This window comes from Leptonychotes weddellii, chromosome 4, assembly GCF_054177405.1.
Source record: "Leptonychotes weddellii isolate Sample4059 chromosome 4, ASM5417740v2, whole genome shotgun sequence".
In the NCBI taxonomy this organism is placed as follows: Eukaryota; Metazoa; Chordata; class Mammalia; order Carnivora; family Phocidae; genus Leptonychotes; species Leptonychotes weddellii.
The window spans coordinates 5,069,835-5,090,663 of record NC_138372.1 but is presented as its reverse complement, the minus strand read 5'-3'; the positions used below and the strand labels follow the sequence as shown (position 1 = coordinate 5,090,663).

General features: G+C 42.3%; 2 protein-coding genes across 13 annotated transcripts in view; one reads left to right on the top strand and one right to left on the bottom strand.

The window, feature by feature from the left end:
- The first annotated feature begins 5,585 nt into the window (after positions 1-5,585).
- On the top strand, positions 5,586-11,073 carry UTS2 (urotensin 2). Its single transcript, XM_031017956.2, has 4 exons — positions 5,586-6,049; positions 7,948-8,058; positions 9,252-9,295; positions 10,814-11,073. Exons 1-4 carry the CDS (start codon positions 5,842-5,844, stop codon positions 10,925-10,927), a joined length of 477 nt encoding a protein of 158 aa, XP_030873816.2. The 5' UTR covers positions 5,586-5,841; the 3' UTR covers positions 10,928-11,073.
- Positions 11,074-12,126: 1,053 nt separating this feature from the next.
- The window catches only part of PER3 (period circadian regulator 3), a 55,508-nt gene continuing 46,805 nt past the window's right edge, over positions 12,127-20,829 (bottom strand). For 10 of the 12 annotated variants that reach the window (XM_081817419.1, XM_081817422.1, XM_081817423.1 and 7 more), the window contains 2 exons: positions 16,369-16,549; positions 14,652-15,833 (listed from right to left, as the gene is read on the bottom strand). In XM_081817419.1, coding sequence (XP_081673545.1) covers positions 15,524-15,833; positions 16,369-16,549 — 491 coding nt within the window. In that variant the 3' untranslated portion in view covers positions 14,652-15,523. The other 2 variants (XM_081817424.1, XM_081817426.1) reach the window with 2 other exon arrangements.

Here is a 20,829-nt window from a genome sequence, read left to right as displayed (position 1 = left end):
TAAAACCCTTCCTTGTCTCTCCTCTTTGCTATTAAAGGACAAAAATCCAAATTCCTTAACTTGGTGATGCGATCTAGTCCCACCTACCTCTCTGGTCTTAGCAAGCTGGGTCCAGCCTTTTGCAAACACACTGAGCACATCCTCTGGGCTTTGGTTCAGGCTGTTTTCTCACTCGGTCCTCACTCACCTCTCCCACAAAGCCCCTGATTCTCCTGGTGGGTGGGGGTGCCTGTGATTCCCAAGGGTTACTGCTGTCGTGCAATTGAGATGGGAGGCACTCAGTAGCCATTTACACGCAATGGTTAACCGAGATAAAAATTAATATAACTAAGCCTATAACGAATATAGATTAAGTTAAATTTTTCATGAATATGCACTCACTCTACATCTGAGAGCCTGTAACCTATGACTTTACACTAATAGAAATAAGAGTGGACCCTTATGACCTCTGAAACGTCATCTGAATGTGAGCCGTGCTGGTTTTAGGGACCCAGGTCTGCCTCAAAAACAGCGTAAGCACTGTAGTGTTTGAAGAGCACAAACATGTTTCTGATAGATTGTCCTGAATTCTGACAGCTAGTGCTCACTAAGAAAGCACCGAACAAGCTTGAAACACTAGGCAAAGTCACTCCTATCAACTCCTTAGGGAGCCCTCACAACTGAGGACTATACGCAAAATTTACGCCCACAGGACACAAGGGTAGAGATGGCAGCAGAGACGGTGAACTCTGATCAGTTTCAAAACAGACCAGAAAGAGATTTGTGACTTTTATGTTTATCCAGTGGACACTGGTGATCCATGTGCACAAGTCACCCCAAATATGTCATATTAACGGTTTGTTTCCTCAAGACACAAGAAATACCCCTCTGGTTTAAAAAGGTAATTTGTGGGGCGCCTGGGTGGCTCAGCCTGTTAAACGTCTGCCTTTGGCTCAAGTCATGATCCCAGGGTCCTGGGATTGAGCCCTGAGTGGAGCCCTGCATTGGGGGGGGGGTCCCTGCTCAGTGGGGAGTCTGCTTCTCCCTCCCCCTCTGCCCCTCCCCCACTGCTCGTGCTCTCTTATTCTCTCTCTCTCAAGTAAATAAAATCTTCGGGAAAAAAAAGGTAATTTGCAACTAATGAAAGGGACCCCACTTCTTACGAAAGGTCTTCATCCTTCATACCTGTTCTGCCGTAAACACAAAGCTGCGTTGCTTAACACAAGGACCATTAGGACCAAATGATGTGTCAGTACATTTCTGGGACAAGGTGACATTGTCACTGATGGTCTGCTGAAGGAAAGAAGCTAATTTTTTTTTTGAGCTTAAGCCTTTAGTAGTAACTTAATTAGGCCATCCTGTAAAATCATCACTAATAACTGTCAGAAGTACCCCTGAGTCACTAGAGGATGACAAAGCTTGGCAGAAAGCCTCTTCCATAGAGAAGAGGCGTCTAAAGTTCACCCTGCCTCTCTCAGAAACGTCCTCAAGGGGCACCAACAACACCCAAACCTCAGCCTGCCTCTTCCCGACCCCATTGCAGGACTTTGCTTCCTGAATGCTTTACACAGGCACGTGTAATAGACATACATGATATACAGCTATGCAATATGTACAATAGAATAGCGCTTTAAACAAACAACCCTTCACCCTAGCACAACTATTTTCACTTTTGCAAGATTACATGCTAGTTCTTGTCCACAGTCCTTTTTCTTACATCGTGTCAATCTCCTCGTATCCCAATTCTTTAACGTTATTCTGTTTGCCAAGTTTCTTTTTTTTTTTTTTAATTTATTTATGAGACAGAGAGAATATGCAGCTGGGAGGGGCAGAGAATCTCAAGCGGGCTCCATGCTGAGCATGAAGCCCTATGTAGGGCTCGATCCTACAACCCTGAGATCATGACCTGAGCTGAAACCAAGAGTCGGGCGCTCAATCGACTGAGCCACCCAGGCACCCCTGTTTTCCAAGTTTCTATAATCCTTTACCTATTATTTGAGTGTTGCTAAGCTCCATGATCTTCTAACTTATACACTTATTTTGGGCATTTAGGGCAGAACCAGGTGCCTGAAGGGTGAGTTACAGCTTGTTGGTGTGTACTATTTGACAGACATAGTGGGCTTACAGTACTTTGTCATTTTTTAAAAAATTTAATTAATTTAGAGTGCACAAGCAAGGGGAGGGGCAGAGGGAGAGAGAGAATCCCAAGCAGACTCCCCGCTGATCACAGAGCCCAATGCAGGGCTCCATCTCATGACCCTGAGGTCATGACCTGAGCCGAAATCAAGAGTCAGACGCTTAACTGAGCCACCCAGGGGCACCTGTCATTCTTGTTTTTTAATTTGAATTAGTTGCCAAGAGAAAGGGATAGCCCTTAAAATTCAGATTTCTAATATTGAGATTTGGCAACTAGCAGCGGGAGTCCACCTTCAGAGATAGCATAAACTCTCCACTTTGCCACACTCCCCACCACTCCCTATTGCATTCATCAAGCCAGCTTCACTCAGATCACTTCTGAGTCCTGTACGCAGTTGTCTGCAACCTTTGATTTAATGTCTTGGCCTCCACAGATAAGGCTGCAGATGATGCCTTCAGGTCATGTTTTGCTTCTGTTGTATTATTTCCCTAGGGTATATTTCTCAAAGCAGGCTTACCAAGTGTATTTTTTTGCTCTTGCCATATTGTATTCTCTTTGGGATGTCTGTTGGGGCCACAGTCCTCTCTTGTGCAATAGCTGTCCCAGGCACCCTCCATGGGGACATTCAGCAAAAGCCCTGCTGAACTGGGCCAGTTGAATCCTCTCCCCTAGGAATTTGCAAATTGGATTTAAAGATAATGTGTTGGAGCTGATCTTCTTAAACTGAGGAAAGGCAAACTTTGGGCAATGGGGTGTATGTCTGGTCAAATACATGTGGAAAAGAAAAGAAAGTCAGTTCTGCAAAGAGAAAAAAGAATGAGCTAAAATGGGCAGAGAGATATCGAGGCAAGGAAGTGTGGAGCCAGAGGGAGGGAGGCAGGCAGGCAACAGTGGTTTCTGTTGGCACGAACCCAACAGGCTGAGAGCCTCTTTCTGTTGTCTTGGTCCACGGCTGTGTCCCCCACCTGGCAGTGCTGGCATGTTGTAGGTGCTGAGATGTCTGCTGAATGCGTAGATGAATCTGAAGATGACCACCTTTTGTCCCACCAGACCTGTAAGCATGTGAAATTGCTCTGACATTGTTCCTGTCCCCGTCCAGGCACTGACAACCCCTTGCTGCCCATCCAGGGGTCTGTGCTGGACCATTCCTGCCAACCAGCAGCATGCCCCTCCTCCCCCACCAGTGCAGGGTCTCTTCTGTTATCGCTCCACCTGCTTCCAGGCCATTCCTCACTTTCCTCTGGGAGATCCTTCAAATGTATGGCTGCCTGACTCTACCTGGATCTCTGCTCACGTGTCCCCCTTCCCAGAGGCCTCCCGACTGCCCATCTGACCACCTGCGTCGCTGCACCGTCTCTTTAGTCTGCTTTATTCCTCATCATAGCAATAAAAAATTATCATAACAAATATTAGTTTTGTTGTCTGTTGCCTCCAGTGGGAAAGTTCATGAGTAGAAACTTACTTTGTTCACCATTCTTTCCCCGAAACATGGTCCGACACATGGTTGGTGCCCCATTCGCTGATTCAACAGGTATTTACCAAGTGCCTACTATGTACAATTATGACCTAAAATATGTAACCATGCTGGAAGGCTTAGTGCAATGGGATAAGTTGAGAGAGGCAAGAGTATGAGTGATGCTGGGGATAGGTTTGTTGCAATTTTTAAGTAGCAGGGTCAGGGAAGGCCTCATGTAGGATGTAACATTCTAGCAAACACTCAAAGGAGGCGAGGAAGAGAGCCAGGCACACATCTGAGCAAAGAACATTTCAGGTGGCGAGCAGCCATTGCAAAGGTCCTGAGGCAGGAATGTGTGCAGGAAGCAGTCAAGTTTAGCTGTAAGGGGAGAGCAGCACTGGAAGAAGTGAAACATGAAATAGGAGCCAAGGGAGATTTGAGAGAAAATCTTACCAGGTATCAGTTACGTACAATAAAATGCACCCATGTTAAGTGTACAGTTTGATGAGTCTTGGTCCATGGATATATATAATCATGTAACCACTGCCTTGGTCAAGACATAGAACATTTTCATTACCCCCAAAAGTTCCCTACTCCCTGCACAGTCAACCCTCCACCTCCCGCTGCAGTGCGCTACAAGTTCTAGAATGTCATTTAGATGGAATCATGTCACAGGTACTCTCCTATGTCTGGCTTATTTCACTCCACACAAAATTTTTGAGATCCATCCTGTTGTGTTTATCAGCAGTTCCTTTGTACCGTTAAGTAGAATTCCATCCTACGATTCAGCACGGCTTATTTATCCATTCATCTGTGCATGGACCTTGGGTTGTTTGCAGTTTTCCACCGTTATGAATAAAGCTACTATGAATGTTTGTGTACAAGTGATTCTTGGATCGATGTATTCGTTTCACTTGAGTAGGTGGAGACCTAGCAGAGGGATTTCTGGTTTGCACAGTTTAATGGGTATTTAACTTTATGAGAAGGTTACAAACGGTTTTCCAGGGAGGTTGTGCTGTTTTGCACTCCTCCTGGGTGCTCTGCACCTTTGCCAACACTTGGGATCATCGGTCTTTCTGATTGCAGCCACTGTACTGGGCTGGGTGTGTGGTAGCCCCTCACTGTGATTTTAATTTGCGTTTCTCTGATGAGAACGATGTCGAGTATTTCTTTATGTCCTTATTAGAGACTTGTACACCTTCTCTTGTGGAATATGTGTTCATTCCTTTCATTGGGTTATTGGCTTACTGAGTATTGGTTCTTTATATGTATATATATGTATATATGTATGTATATATATATATGTATATACATTTTATATCTTTCATCAGGAATATGTGTTGTGACTTTTCTCATAGCAGTGGCCGGTCTTTTCATTTTCTTACCAGTATCTCTCAGAGAGCAGATGTTTCTAATTCTGGCACAGCCGAATTTATCCATTTCTTGCTTATGTGGTTGATGTCTCAGCTAAGAAATGTCTGCCTACCTCAAGGTCATGAAGGGGGGCTCATGTTTTTTTCTTGTAATTCCGCAGTTTTAACTTTTCCTTCAGGTGCATACAGGGTTCTGAGCAAGGACCTGACATGAGCCGACTTGTGCGTCAAAGACACCGCTGTGCTGTGTGGACGCTGGTGGGGTGGCGCGCAGACCTGTGGGCACTCACGGGGAGGCCATGTGACCGTCCAGGTGGGGCCAGGCTGGCAGAGTGGGAGCGAGAAACAGCAGCCAGACTTGGGAAATATTCATCAGCGAGGTTTTCAGGCTTGTGTTCCATCCCTCCTTGATGAACAGTATTGAAATTTAAGACTTGCTTTGAGCCTGAAGGTTTGCTGTGCATTTTAACTTAGCTTCACTAAAGAACTGGTTTTAAGTTTTAATCTGCACATTGTTATTCTTCGGGCATGGCAGTCCCCAGTACAACAGGACAATTCATCTATCACTCTTGAAAGATTGAGAAAAGGGAAACCAACACATTCCATGTCACGCCCTGCATCACTCCTGCTAGGACTCATAAATCCATGTCTTTGCCTTGGCCACTTCAACTCATGTGTGACCCTTTCTTTGACTCATGATTTATTGCTCTCAGTTACTCCTTTGGCCAGATTTATAAATGTAACTGTTCTGTCTTGATATAATACCTACTTTGTACACTAGGCAATGACAGCAAATTTATTGTCTGTGAGTTGTTACCTTGAAAAATTACATCAATGCAAAGTGATTGCCTTTTAGCCTCCACAGCCAATAAATTTAATTTTTTGGAGGGGGTGATATGAGTCATAGGATCATATATATAACCACTGATCACAGAATGAGGAGCAAGTTGGAAGTTCTGAGCAACGGAAGCCAAGAAAGGAGACTGTGTCTCTTGCCCAGCATGTATAAGCTCATCTCCTGGTGTTTGCTTTTCATAGGATGCTTACATCCTCTCCTCTCTCTGCCTGTCCCTGACTCCAGGGAAGAGACCCTGCAGCTCTCAGGTAAGATGAATTTGTTCCCCTTCTGTTAGTCTTGGAAGAGTCTTCAAGGGTCTTAAATGCAAAGTTAGTGGTAAGAATGGGAATTCTTGTTTGCAGGAGTCTTGTTAAATTGAGTCCTAGCTATGGATAGGATACTAGAGGACCCTTATAGCACATTTTAGATTTTTTTCTTTCTAAAATGTAAGGGAAAAAAAAGGGTAGCTTTATTTCACGTCATTCCTGTAACCCAAACTCTTGCTTTGGTCAAATTTTTTTTTTTTCAGTTTAAAAAATTGTACTACATTGTAAGCATAATTTACTTTTCGTTTCTATTTTAAATGAACTGGTCGGATGTAGAATTTGGTTGTTCCAGTTGTAGATGAAAACTATTTTATGTTATTTTAAGTTAAAAGTAATCATCTGACATGTGTTACATGAAACACAAATGTTTATTAAAGAATAAAAAAGGGACAATCTGGAGCTAGAGATGACATCGGTTTCCAGGCCAAGTATCTTATCCTTTTTATGTTTCATTCAGTTTAAGTGTAGGTTGAATTAAAAAAAAAAAAAAAAATCAGTCAATACTTACTTGGCTATTTCCTCTTAATTTAGTTTAAGGAATAAAACAACTGATTCATTTAACATTTTAACTGGATTTTATCTTGTCTTTAAATTGGGGTACCTTTAGACTTTTTTTTTTTAAGGAAAAAACTCTTCTATACCATTGATTTTATCATTTCTAGCCTCTAAAGTTTCTCCCAAGAGGCTTTTTGATGATGGCCAAGCACTGCTGGCCACTCACGGGTGCCCGTCCGTGGCTACAGCCCAGACTTCCTGTCATGTTACTGGCCCAAAACAGGCATTAACCTTATTGAATCTCTGTTATTTAAAAAGAACAGTGAAAAGCAAGCACGAGATGAAATCAAGACTGACTCTATCACTGTCCTCTTAAAAAATGTACATATTATTATAATCTTTTTAAAACTCAGATGGGTGCAACATCTTACTCAAACCCTAAACAGGTGAGGGCCTCCCTTCAGGTTCTTGTCTCAGTTTTTCTAATTTAGTTGTTCCTACATAAATGAGCCTCTTGACACACACACTTACATGTGGCCGGATTTTACAGATTTTTCATGAACATTCTTCAGAAATAATTGGGAATGTGCTCAGATGCCCTTATAATGGTTTCAATGCATTGTCTTCCAACTGAGGCTGTAGCTCCAGTATCTGTAAGCTGTAAGTGTGCTGCTATTCTGGGACTCCCAGAGCCTCTAATCTCAGCATGGCGGCAGCTGGCCAAGAGAGCTATCCTGGTGCCAAGTCTCCGCTGAGCATACCTTCCGTCTTCCATGCATGTCCCACACACCTTCCATGCACATCCCATATGCATCCTACACACACTTGCCATACTTCTATTAAGCTGACCAAATCTCACATTAAATAATGTTACTATCAAAGTCTTTAAAGAGTATTTTAAAGGCTGACTCTTTTCTAATGATGATTGTATTCAAATCTTGGAAGGCCGGAAAGATAAGGAGTGCTGCCCTTTTATTGGTTTATCAGAAGAACACAAACAGTCGTGACTCCCAGAAAACCACCCTTCATTTTTCCTCTCCAATTTTATCACTCAACTATCTACAAGTAAAAGGTAATAGCCAGTTGAGAGGCTTGGCAAGGTCACACAAGGGTGTAGAGAGTCAGAATTAGACCCACTGCTCTTGATTTTCTGTCCTGCCGGCTTGCAAATCGGACCATAGCACCCCATTTCTCTGTTAAGATACCACTGACAAGTCACAAACATTGCCATTGAAGGCATCCCTAGTATTCTCTCCCTGCCCCAGAGCTCCCCCAAGACAAGAGGGAACAGAAGTCACTGAATGATGAACAGCGTTACTAACCTTTATTATTACTCTGTGTAGCACCTGATGGAGACGCAAGATCAGCCTTGGATGAACTGGAAAGAGTGTCCCTCCTGCAAATGCTGCTGGAGATGTCAGGGGCAGAGAGGGGTGATGGTCTTAGGGAAGCAGGTAAAATAATTCTTGCATGTATAGGTGGTCTGATTTTATTGCTACCGAATTACTCTCTATTCTCATTCACTAGATGGGGTAAAAACCTGTTTTGGAATAGAAAGATGACTGATAAAATAGACTAATAAACTGCCCAACACTCTCCCCTTCTGGTGTAAAGACTCCTCTGCAATCTTGTGTTTTCATTTCTCACCAACTCCTTGTAAGCATCATGCTCTCTCCTTGGCACCTCAGCATATATATATATTTTTTTCTGCACAGATTATTTGGAGGGGAAGGAGGGTATTATCCCAGTTTCCAATAAGTGCAATTTGAAATCCTGCTTTCCCCCTTGCTAAAATCTTAAGCAAACTACATAAGCATCTGGTACCTCAGTTTCTTCATCGGTAGACAGGATTTGTACAAATACCCATCTCACACGGCTGTTGGGAAGGCAACGAGAAAATGAGGTAAACTGCTCGCCACAGTCACACACAGCCACCAAGAAACTGTCAGCTTTTACTGTCTTCTCTGACTCTACACACAGATACAAATGCTCAGGACATTCTGGAAATGAAATGGAGCCTTTTTCTTTTTTTTCTGAGAAGGGGGTGGGGGCAGGGAGAGGGAGGGTCTCCAGCAGGCTCCATGCTGAGCACAGAGCCCAACTCCAAGATCATGACCTGAGCCAAAATCAAGAGTCCAACGCTTAACTGGCTGAGCCTCCCAGGCGCCCCCAAATGGAGACTTTTAATAGACATTGTTTAAGAGAAAGAAGTTCATTCATTTAAAATGTTTCCAATAAACTACTGAACTGCTAACTTTTTGGGGAGAATGCAGTGCCCTTTGTGAACTCCCATCAGCAAGAAAGAAGCTGCCTTCAAGTAAATATTGCTGCAGAGTGAAAACAGGAAGATCAGAGGGGCGCCTGGGTGGCTCAGTCAGTTAAGCGTCTGCCTTTAGCTCACGTCATGATCCTGGGGTCCTAGGATCGAGACCCGCATCGGGCTCCTTGCTCCGCAGGGAGCCTGCTTCTCCCTCTCCCTGCCTCTCTGCCTACTTGTGCTCTATCAAATAAATAAAATCTTAAAAAAAACCAAAACAAAACAGGAAGATCAGAAATTAGACATGACTTAATAATATTCTAAGAAAAACAAGCATAAACTGGAAATCACAGATCTGATGATGAATGGTTTCCAAATATTGTTTTCCAGGTCTCAGTACTGACATTGCTAACCCTAGAGGAAGTCTGAGAAAGGTAAGTGACCCTATTTACGACAGTTAGGCGAAGCATTTTATACCTTGACTTTAGAAGATCCAAAATGCTTGAACTGGGTAGTGTCCTGGGTAGAAATCATACCTTCAAGTAACTGGCCAATCAGTGTTATTTCAAAGCATTCATTTTTCTAAATTCTGATTCATATGTGACCACAAGAACTTGTCCAGTGCCTGTTTTGGGTAAAAATTATTTTAACAAGTTTAAGGGAATGAACAACAGATAAGGTCCCTGCTCTCCAGTCTGTTACCCCTCTGCTAGCTCTTTCATCATCCCCACATGTGGCCCAGGGGCCAGCAGCCCTGGTGTCACTTGGAAGCTCGTGAGAAATGCAGAATCTCCTACTGAATCAAAATCCGCATCCTATCATCTAGAACTAATGATGTAATGTATGGGGATTAACATAAGAATAAAAAAAAAATCCGCATCCTAGCAGGCACCCCAGGTGACTCGCATTCGCATTCAAGTGTGGGAGCTGCTGCGTGTACCATCTAAGTGGAAGAATGCTGTGCTCAAACACAGAGGTGGAACATGGGCGGTAGAGGGCAGGGCACGGGCACTACTCTGGGTGCGGGGGAAAGACTGGGATAGGGAATTGGTGAATGACAGATAATATTAGATGGTTAGAAATGGCGTGCAATTCCCGGAGGGCCTCAGATGCTGAAAGAAAAGTCTGCATTTGACCATCACCAACACCCCCAAACTCTAAGTGCTTCCTGAAGGGTTTCTGGGTACACCAGTCCCACCAGCCAATCTACCATGCCTATTGTTCTAGCCTCTCCCGCCCCGCTGATTCTGTGTGTACATCAGCACATCGAAACCTCCAGGAAATCCCGACGTAAACTTATTTAATATTAATCAAGAACTTCCCAAACATTCTGGCCAGAGACATCTTTTTCGGTGTAGTACCCACTAACATCCTTATAAAAATATACTGGACACACTCCATCCCAGAGATGGCAGACACCACCTAAGGTCCCAACTGGGCAAAACCACCCAGAAGGGGTCCGTGTGGTATCTGCATATGACAAAGTAAAAGTCATCATTCACGTATATATTCTTCTGAGTAGAAGGATTACAGTTAAAGACTCTAAAATCACAAAGGTGATTCATAGGATTTGCTCATGCAGTTCTGCAGTAGAAACAAAACTAAGGGCCCATGCTTCAAGAGAAGTTCATTTCAGGGGAAATATAAGATCTGTTTCACACAGAAGATAATAAACGGACAGAACATGTTACTGATCGATTATTTAAATAGAGATGGGTCAGTGAGGGCTTGGGGAACCTCAGGGCAATCAGAGGACTGACAGAGTAGACCCCTGGCGGGGTGCAGGGAGCCCTTCCAGAGCCACCACACTCCGGGCTCCTACTGCAATTACACCCCACACGACAGAGCAGGCACTTTTCAGGGGCCCTAAGTCTTAACTACGGCTCCTCTTTCTTGTAGGATTCTTAATTCATTGATAATCTACGTTTTTTTGTTTGTGGATTTGGTTTCAGGCTTTCTCTGGACAAGATCTTAACATTTTCCTGAGTCATCTTTTGGACAGGAACAGGAAACAAGATAAGAAGCGTGGGTCTCCCTCTGAATGCTTCTGGAAATACTGTGTCTGAAGTGAAATGAACATCTACTGGTCAACTCAAAAACAGCCATCTTAGAAACTTAAAAACAAAAATGCCTGGTTTCAAAATAGTATAGAAAAAAAACCTAAGCAAACTAGACTCTGTCCATTATTATTTGGAAAATAAATCCTCTATGTTTTGCAAATATCATGAGTGGTCATTTTACTTATAAACGTGTCCTGAAAATTTATAACTTTTCTTTCCATCAATTTATTCTTGAATTCTCTGAAAATTTAAAAGTAAAGCTGTAAGTGAACAGAAGCAAAAGTAAAATTTATTTAAAATAGCTCAACTACAAACTGCTTAAATGTTATCTTACCTCCATGTCCTCTCAACCTTAAACATGACAACATATGTTATTACTTAAAAAAAAAATCAGTGGGGCACCTGGGCGGCTCAGTCAGTTCAGCGTCTGCCTTCAGCTCAGGTCATGATCTCTGGGTCCTGGGATCAAGCTCCATGTCCCCGGGGCTCCCTGATCAGCGGGGAGCCTGCTTCTCCCTCTGCCCCTCCCCCTGCTCCTGTGCAAGGGCGGGTGCACACTCTCTCTCTCAAATAAACAAAATTTTATTAAAAAAAAAAAAAGAAAAAGCGTTCACTTTCTGGATTTAAGATCTCAAGGACAAATCCATAGGGAAAGAGGTCTCAAACTCGAAGAACGGATGTGTCACCTCGGGGACCATGCTGACATTAAGTAGCTGTGGTAACACTGTGGCGTCTCGCGCCGTTGACACGAAGCGAACGCTGGGTCTCCAACACACAACGCTGGCACCACAGAACTGTTTTATATTTATGAGGCCAGAAAGAGCTTCTGTGGAATACCCATGTGGGGTAACTGGGAGCCCTGGCCCGCGTTTCAGTGGTGTAGGCAATTACCCCTGCGGACGGGGCTCTGGGGTTGGATTCGAACCTTCCCATCCCTGCTCCGGACACGCAGGTGCACTCTACGGAATCGGAAAGAATACTGCTGACGCTGAATTCTGTGAGTTAGGCCTTTCAGTCAGTGTTAGAAATATGCATGTATGTTGAGGACCCAGTGCTGCCCCGAGGGCTCGATGAGGTAATGGATTTGAAAACTCAGCAGGAGCTCAGACGCTGTGACAACGCAAACACACAGCATTGCTGAGAAAACCAGTGTTAATCCTGCCTCTTGCAATGCAACTTAATAAACATTTCATGATGATAAAAAATATTCAGGGCAAAGGTTTATTGACACGATGCAAAAATATCTCCGGTTCTACATGTACACAGTTTGTTTTTACTTGAAAAAGATACCTGGTTGAAATATTAATAACCATTAAAAACAAGTAAATTCACACAATTATAAATTCAGCCGAAATGGAATTTCAATTTAGATTAAATTTACCTTGTGAATTATAACAAAGTTTTACTTAATTGCAAAACAACTCCATTCACACAGCATTCCGTTTTTCATAAACCCTGACCTCTTACCCAAGAAAATGCAGCTTTTTGGGTAACATTTATGTAAACATGGAAGCCTATAATACACATTTTTATTACCAATTTCTGTAGTTATTAATACAAAAAGTTAATAAACTTGAACAACAAAGTGTAAAAGTGGGTACAGCCCCCTCGGGGGGCAGCAGCGTCACTGCTGAGCCTCATTTCTCCCCTCCAGCAGTGCAAGCGTCACGGTCCAATCCCTAAACACGCCAACTAATCTACTTGTCAACATATGAAAGTTATAAACGGTATTACAGATCTACCTACAACAAGCACCAGTTTCATGTCAAGTCTGGCATAATATGCACTCCATAAAATGTGTACTAAGGCAAAGAGATCAGCAAATTCAGATAAAACCAATATCCAGAAAGAATGAAAAAGAGGTGCTTACGTGACTGGAGAATGTAAGGTATAAAACGTGCTGCATGAAGCTGAGTGACCTCTAACAGCCACATGTCATTTCTCATTTATACAAATTAAAATTTTTGTCCCTGCAGAAGGTCATGATGAGTACATTGATGGATAATATCTTGGCTGGTTAGTTTTTTAAAATATGATTTTTCACCAAGGGCAAAAATACCACACAACCTAACCAACACGACGAGGGCTCCGAAATCACTCAGCGATCAGGATGGAGTAGAATATGAGAGCTCCCCAGTCATAACACTGGAGTAGTTGCATGGAACAGCTTAGCATTTGAAAATGGCTCCGACACATAGAATTGCCTTCTAGGAAAACCTACTTTAGAAAGGAAACCCGAGCTACGGGAACTAAGAATCAGGGCCCTGCAGTCACCATGGAATCATGGATAAAAAGGTTGAGTCCCCTAATTATTATCAGGATGCACTTTTATAAAAAAGTATAAAACTTGAAAAGAGGAAGAGTGTTTTTTTAAAACAAAATAGAAAACAAAACAAAACAACAGAAAAAGAAAAATCAGTCTGTTATATAAAAGATAAAAGGTTACTGCTCCTTCACTTGCTTCTAGTCCTCTTTCTGATCTGCGTGGGTCATACTGAGTCTGGGCAGGAATCATGGACTTCTCTAAAGAACAGGGAGCTAACTTATCCAGTAACAACCCACTCACTTCCTAGAAGACACAATCACGGCTGGCACAGGAAGCACTATCTCTGGCTGCTTCTGCACTCCAGCGAGGACAGTGGAGCCCCCACGGGCCGCTGCTGTCCCCATGGACCGCTGCTGTCCCCGCACAGCCCATCACGGCACTTACAAACCTCCGACAAGGATAGCCAGACCTCTTGTGTGTAAATTGGTTGTAAAGAAAGAGTTAACTGTTAATTTTGGGTGAGACAACATTTAAACACCAATTATTTTTGACATGACTTCTGAAACTTTTTACAGTCATTATTTTAAAACCAAAAACATTAGAAAGGGGAATACCACTGGATGAGTGAGGAGCTCTTTCTATTTTAATGTCACACATGCAAAAGCTAACTTCAACTCTCTGACAAATAACCTCATGGTAAGTCGACTGTTAAGGCAGGACTTTGGGAATTTCAGTGGAAGGTGGAAAATTAAAAGGAAAAGCGTCCACATGAACAAAGCTCAAAATCCAACCCCAACATGCAGATATGTCCGGTGTACCGATGGGTGGTATTTGGTACTACTGGTAAATACAGAAGCGACTCGTGTTGTGGGCAAATGAGAACGTTTCATTTGAATTACGGAAGGACGCGCCAAGCTGCCCAAGGACCAGATGAAAGTACTACGTTCCTGGGAACCATTCTGAAAACTAGATGGCCTGCAGGTGGGATGTCAAGTGCTCTCACAGGGAAAATGCTTTCTGTAACAACAGAACAAAATGAAGGAGGCCAAGGTTCGGGGCTCTTTCTGGCTATACTTCTGACTGCCGTCGATTTCGGGTGCCACCTGCGCACACACCTCTCTAGAGGCCATCCGATCTCCTCAGAGGACGGCTACACTAGAAAACAACCTGACAGCTGTAAGACTCCAGGAACACGGACATAAAAGACTGTATGTATGACGTCTGCTTCAGAGAAACGATGCCTGTTAAAAAAATCAAGAAGGGAAAACCTTAACATTCAGTGACAACTTCATGGTCACTTAGTCGGGGTTTAAAGAGACACACGAAGAGGTCCGGTTGTCCAGCGGGTCCCGGGGGGCGCGCCTCCACGGCCACTCATCCGCTGTTCGCTGCTGCAGCTTGACCACGGGGTTCTGCGGCGTCGCCGAGGGAGTCTTGGCTTTCGCAAGTGACGCAGCCCTCCGAGAAAGAACAACAGCGGGCAGCATGACATGATGTCATTTGGAAAGTTTAAAATCAGTAAAGTGCTGGCCAAGCACCTTATGTCTAGTCCCCAATTTATTCAATTCATGTCTAAGAAGAACCTATGTGACAGTTCATTCCTAATTGTTGTTAGAAGGAACATGACAATTATTTACACACTGTTGCTTACATTACTTTGGGACTCACTCATTTACTCTTCTACTTAAACCCCACAAAAATAGTAGTTTAAGAACAAGGACACTTGAAATGAGTAACGGGCTCAGCTCCTGCTTTTTGGCAATGCCACCTCTAACCAGGCTTAAGTTGCAGGAATGCATTCGTTTCTTTAAAAAGGAGGGTGGGGAGGATACCAGCACCTGTTTACTTCAGAAGCCTTAACACCCCACTGTTCTGAACACCTAGCTTTCTTCTCTTGCTATAGCTTTTAACTTCACACACTGTCACCTCCCACATAAAAGCCTGACACTTGAGGCAATAAAGGGCTCATTCCTGGTACAAGTGTCACAACCATTCCACAGAGCCGCCACGGGGACCACTGGCAAATCAGAGCTCCACCGGCCAGGCCACGCACATGTGATCTCACTGAGAAGATCTTGTAACAGCCAAAGACCACCTGGGTCTCACGGAGGATCCTGCTAGGTATGAATACTACATCTAATGTGAATCCCACATCTTGCGTTTTAACTCCATTCAAACACACTCGCGTATCTGAAATGCCAATCTCTTACTCCTCTCCTCCCCTGTCAATCATACATCAGAGTAGGAGCCCTGTAACATTCCAACCAGGAAACACACTTGCAGTCAAAAGACCTGGACTCAAAATCAGAGGGACTGTGCAACCATATATAAATTATTTAATAACTGTACACGTTATTTTGCTGTTTGTTGGTGAGGTAGAAAGATCTGCGAGGGCTGTGATTTTCAGTGGTTTCACTGCAATGTGTATTAAGTGCCTCGGGCACTGTCTGGCACAAAAAAACATCATATAAGACAGCTGTTGTCACCGTGCTTACTTGGATGTCTATTCCTTGAGGGATCGTCTGGCTCTGCATCCAAGAGTGCACCTTGACCAGCTCCTCCCTCTGCCCGCGTGAGAACCGGGGCTGCCGCCCCCGCATGCCCGCCAGCTTCCCCAGGTCCTCTCTCAGGACAGCCTCTGTCACCCTGAGGACAAACGAGCAACCTTAGTCCTGAAGAAGGCACAGGGTTCTTCTGTTATCCAAGACAAGCACTTCTTGGCTTTGCGATATACTTTATATCTCTTGCTAATATATAATGTGGTGAAGCCAGAGCACTTTTTCTTGTTGGGAAGCATCTGCACAGTGCTTGAATGAGGCAGACCGAAGAAACGGATTCCCCTGAGCTCCTCTCTTCTTATAGAATGGGAAAAATTCGGAGTCTAGAAAGAAAAGTTCTGGTACTTGGGTGCCATCATGGAAGCGCTGCCTTACTCTACTTTCTGGTCTCACGATGCACAACATGTCGGTTTGGTGTGGGTCGGAGTGTGTGTGTGGCCCCACCATGGCCACTGTCCTAGGATCACTCATCATTTGACTTCAAATGAATGAATGTGAAAATCTAGTTCTCTAAGAGCATGTATAAAAAACATAATTTAAAAATCATTTTGCATTAAACAACATACTTAAGAAATCATCAAAAAAAACCTCATAAAAGTGGGTCTTCTGAAGTGCTTTCTTACCTCTCAGGTACCTGATATGTCATTAGAATGCACTCAGGAGTTTGTTTTATCATTCTCCACATGGACTCTTCAGCTAAACTGGGAAATGTTTCCTTTTGTACATCCTGAGACTGCTGCCCGTTTGAGGTGATTTCAGAAGAATAATCAGTACTAGCGAAGTACATACTGCTCTCACTGCTTCCTAACAAAGATCAACAACAATTACAGGTTAGGAGATACCTCTTAGGGGCCAATTTGCCAAACTTATTCCTCAAAGACTCTGGCAACCAGCTGACAGTCTTTGTTACCACGCAGCCGAGCCACGGTCCTGGGTGACCTCACCTCCCAGTTCCTCCACCTTCCCTAGATCTCCCCCTCACTCCTCCTGAGCTGACCACGCTCAAGGCCATACCTTGATCCTTTTTATCACTTGCAACTGCTCCATGTCAGCTCCATCTCCCAAACCACTAACATCTTACTCAGCTTTACTTGCTAGTCTGCTTGTTCAAGTGCGTCAACTACAAATCTGAAACCGTGCCTCGGCCCTTCAGCTCAGAGCCCAGCACCCATCATTCAGTAACATGCTTTGCAATACCCGAGATTTCTTTTTCCCTCTGACTTTTCACAACTATCCAGATGTCAACTGTCATAAAGCCAACTGTCAATTTTGTTCTTATGTAAACCCTAGTAGCCAAAGATATGGAGAAAAATCATAAATAATAGGGTACATTGGTTCATCATCACCAAAAGGATCGTTCAAATGCTGGGTAACTCTGCTATGGTCTCTGGCCGGCACACCAGCCTGTCCTAGCAAGGACCACTTTCTACACCTCTGCTCCCTCACTCTCTTCTGATAGAAACGGAATTCATTATCCTGACACTAAATGTAAACTTACTCATATCTACACTCTCTCCTCACCTCCTCCTGTTACAACAGAGAAGCTATCCATCCATCCCACGGCCCATCCCTTTATGGCTGCTATGGAGCCTTGCAGATCATTCTTTTCCTATCTTGCATCTGACCCTTCTAGATCTTTTTCATCAACTTTGAAACAATAAAACAAACAAAAAACCCAAAGTACCTCTCTAATTTTTTAAAAAATTACATGGGCAGATATAAAAGATGTTTTTCCTCACTTAAAAAAGAAAAACTCCCTAGAAGGTAATTGTTTAAAGCAACAACAATAACAATTTTATTGTGGTGTTTATAATACATGTAGAAAGAATATTTTTTGTAAGCAAAAATGGCACAGAACGTGAAGGGGAAATGGAAGCACTCTTTTAAGGTTCTTTTTTTTTTTTTGGTTGAATTGTTTTTTTTTTTTTAATTTTTTTATTCTTATGTTAATCCTCATACATTACATCATTAGTTTTAGATGTAGTGTTCCATGATTCATTGTTTGTGCGTAACACCCAGTGCTCCATGCAGAACGTGCCCTCCTCAATACCCATCACCAGGCTAACCCATCCTCCCACCCCCCTCCCCTCTAGAACCCTCAGTTTGTTTTTCAGAGTCCATTGTCTCTCATGGTTCGTCTACCCCTCCGATTTCCCCCCCTTCATTCTTCCCCTCCTGCTACCTTCTTCTTCTTCTTCTTCTTTTTTTTTTCCTTAACAAATATTGCATTATTTGTTTCAGAAGTACAGATCTGAGATTCAATGGTCTTGCACAATTCACAGTGCTTACCAGAGCACATCTCTTTTAAGGTTCTTAGACATAAAGTGATATAATACATATGAGGTCTGAAGGTTAACTGTGACAGATAAAAGATGAACCTGTAAATCCTAGAGCAATGACTAAAAAAAGAAAAAACAATGAGAGGTATAGCTGAGAAGCCAGCAATAGAGAGAAAAATAAAATCATTAAAAACACATAATTATCAAAAAGGAAGAGGGGAGGAGGAGAAAAAAAGAAAGAGCAGATGAGACAAACCTAAAACAAGTAGCAAGATGGAAGATTTGATTTACACTTGACCATATAAATAGTCACATTAAATGTAAATGGTCTAAGTATTCTAATTTAAAGGCAGAGACTGTGATATGAGTAAAAAAAACAACACCCAACCATACGCATTAACAGATAAGTTAAAAGTAAAAAAAAAAGGAAAAAATATGCCAGATAAACACTAATCAAAATAAAGCTTATCTGAAAGTTATATTACTCAAAAGAATATGGTATTACCCTAAAGCTAGCCATAAAGATAAATAGAACAGAAAAGAGAGTCTACAAACAGACCCAACATATACAGCCAATTTATTTTCAAAAAAGGTGCCAAGGTAATCCAATGGGGAAAAGATTAATCTTTTCGACAAATGGGACAGGAACTGGAGATCCACACGCAAAGAAGGTATCAACCCTCACCTCACACCACATATAAAAATTAACTAAAAATGGATCACAGACCTAGCTACAGAAGACTGTTAAAAAAGGGGTGCCTGGGTGGCTCAGTTGATTGAGCATCAGACTCGGTTTTGGCTCAGGTCATGATCTCAGGGTTGTGGGATCAAGACCCACATTGGGCTCCGCAGCACAGAGTTTGCTTGTCCCTCTCCCTCTGCTCCTCCCCTTGCTCGTGCTCTCTTAAATAAATAAATAAAATCTTAAAAAAAAAAAAAGATTGTTAAAAAAGACACAGCAGGGACACCTGGGTGGCTCAATCAGTTAAGTGTCTGACTTTTGACTTTGGCTCAGGGTTGTGAGATTGAACCCCACGCTTGGGATTCTCTCTCTTCCTCTTCCTGTGCCCCATACCCACCCATTTGTGCATGTACACTCTCTCTCTCACACACACACACAAAAAGACACTACAAGCCCCAAATGGAGTCACCTGTGCTTGGCCCATGTCAGCAAACCAAGACTTAATACCTAACCTAACTGCAGTTTCATCTTCCCAGGAATGTAACTTTTAACCAGTCAACATGGAATTACCTGGTCAGGACTAATGAGATAATCTACCTGATAAACCCCTTCCATTTCCCTTAGGACTGTGACCTTGTCTGAAATGATGTATTCTTTAGTAGTAACTTCCTTTTCCTGCCCCCTTTCTGCCAAACAAAACAAAACAAAAACCCCCCAAAAACAAAAACAAAAAAACCATTCCATTTTGTATAGCTCTTCAGAACTCCTTTCTGTTGCTAGATGGGATGCTGCTCAATTCATGAATCATTGAGCAATGCCAATTTGATCTTCACATTTACTCAGTTAAATGTTTTTTTGTTTAACAAGATAAACCTATAAAACTTCAAAAGGAAACAGGAGACTGTGACTTTGAGACAAAGAAGAGCATTACATAATGATAAGGGGGGTTCAATACAACAAGAGGCTATAACACTTGTAAATGTCTATGTACTCAACAGAGGAGCACCTAAATACACAAAACAAACATTAATAGACATAAAGAGAGAAACTGACAATAATATAATAATATTGGGAAACTTTAACACCCCACTTACACCAAAGGACAGATCAGACAGAAGTAGACAATGGCTCTGAACGACACATTAGACCACACAGGACTTAACAGATACATATGAACATCCCATCCAAAGACAGCAGAATACACATTCTTTTCAAGTGCATATGGAATGTTCTCTAGGACAGATCACATGTTATGCCACAAAACAAGTCTCAATAAGTTTAGAAAGATTGAAATCATATCAAGTATCTTTTCTGACAATGATATAAAACTAGAAATTAATTATAAGGAAAAAACTGGAAAAAACCCACAAATAACGTGGAGGCTAAACAACATGCTACCGAAAAACCAATCTGTCAAATCAAAGAAGAAACAAAAAAAACACATGGAGACAAATGAAAATGTAAACATAATGAGCCAACGGGAAGCAGCAAAAGCAGTTCTAAGAGGCAAGTTTCTAGCAATAAGGGCCTACCTCAAGAAACAAGAAAAATCTCAAAATAATATAACCATAATACCTAAAGGAAACAGATAAAGAGCAAACAAAGCCCAAAGTTAGTAGGAAGAAGGAAATACAGATCAAAGCAAAAATAAATGAAATGGAGACTAAGAAAACAGAGAAAAGATTGATGAAACCATGTGGTGGTTCTTAAAAAAAAAAAGAAAAAAACAACAAACTGATAAAACTTTAGCCAGACTCATCAAGAAAAAAGAAAGAAGATTCAAATAAATAAAATCAGATGAAAGAAAAGTAACAACTGACACCACAGAAATACCAAAGATTAAGAGAGACTACTACAAGAAACCATATGCCAGTAAGTTAAGACAACCTGGAAGAAATGGATAAATTCCTAAAAACACAAACTTCTAAAACAAAATCTGGAAGAAATAAAAATCTGAACAGACTGATGACTTGTAATGAAACTGAATCAGTAATCAAAAAACCCTCAACCAACAAAAGTTCAGAACCAGATGGCTTCACAGGTGAATTCTACCAAACATTTATTTAAAAAAATTTTTTAAAGTTCTATTTATTTAAGTAATCTCTATACCCAATGTGGGGCTT

What these genes read in the sequence shown, in the direction of transcription:
- UTS2 (XM_031017956.2), top strand. Translation starts at nt 5,842, where the DNA reads ATGAGTCATAGGATCATATATATAACCACTGATCACAGAATGAGGAGC. An exon ending in AGAGACCCTGCAGCTCTCAG is followed by an intron (nt 6,050 to 7,947) that starts GTAAGATGAATT and finishes TACTCTGTGTAG; the next exon opens with CACCTGATGGAGACGCAAGA. An exon ending in TGATGGTCTTAGGGAAGCAG is followed by an intron (nt 8,059 to 9,251) that starts GTAAAATAATTC and finishes ATTGTTTTCCAG; the next exon opens with GTCTCAGTACTGACATTGCT.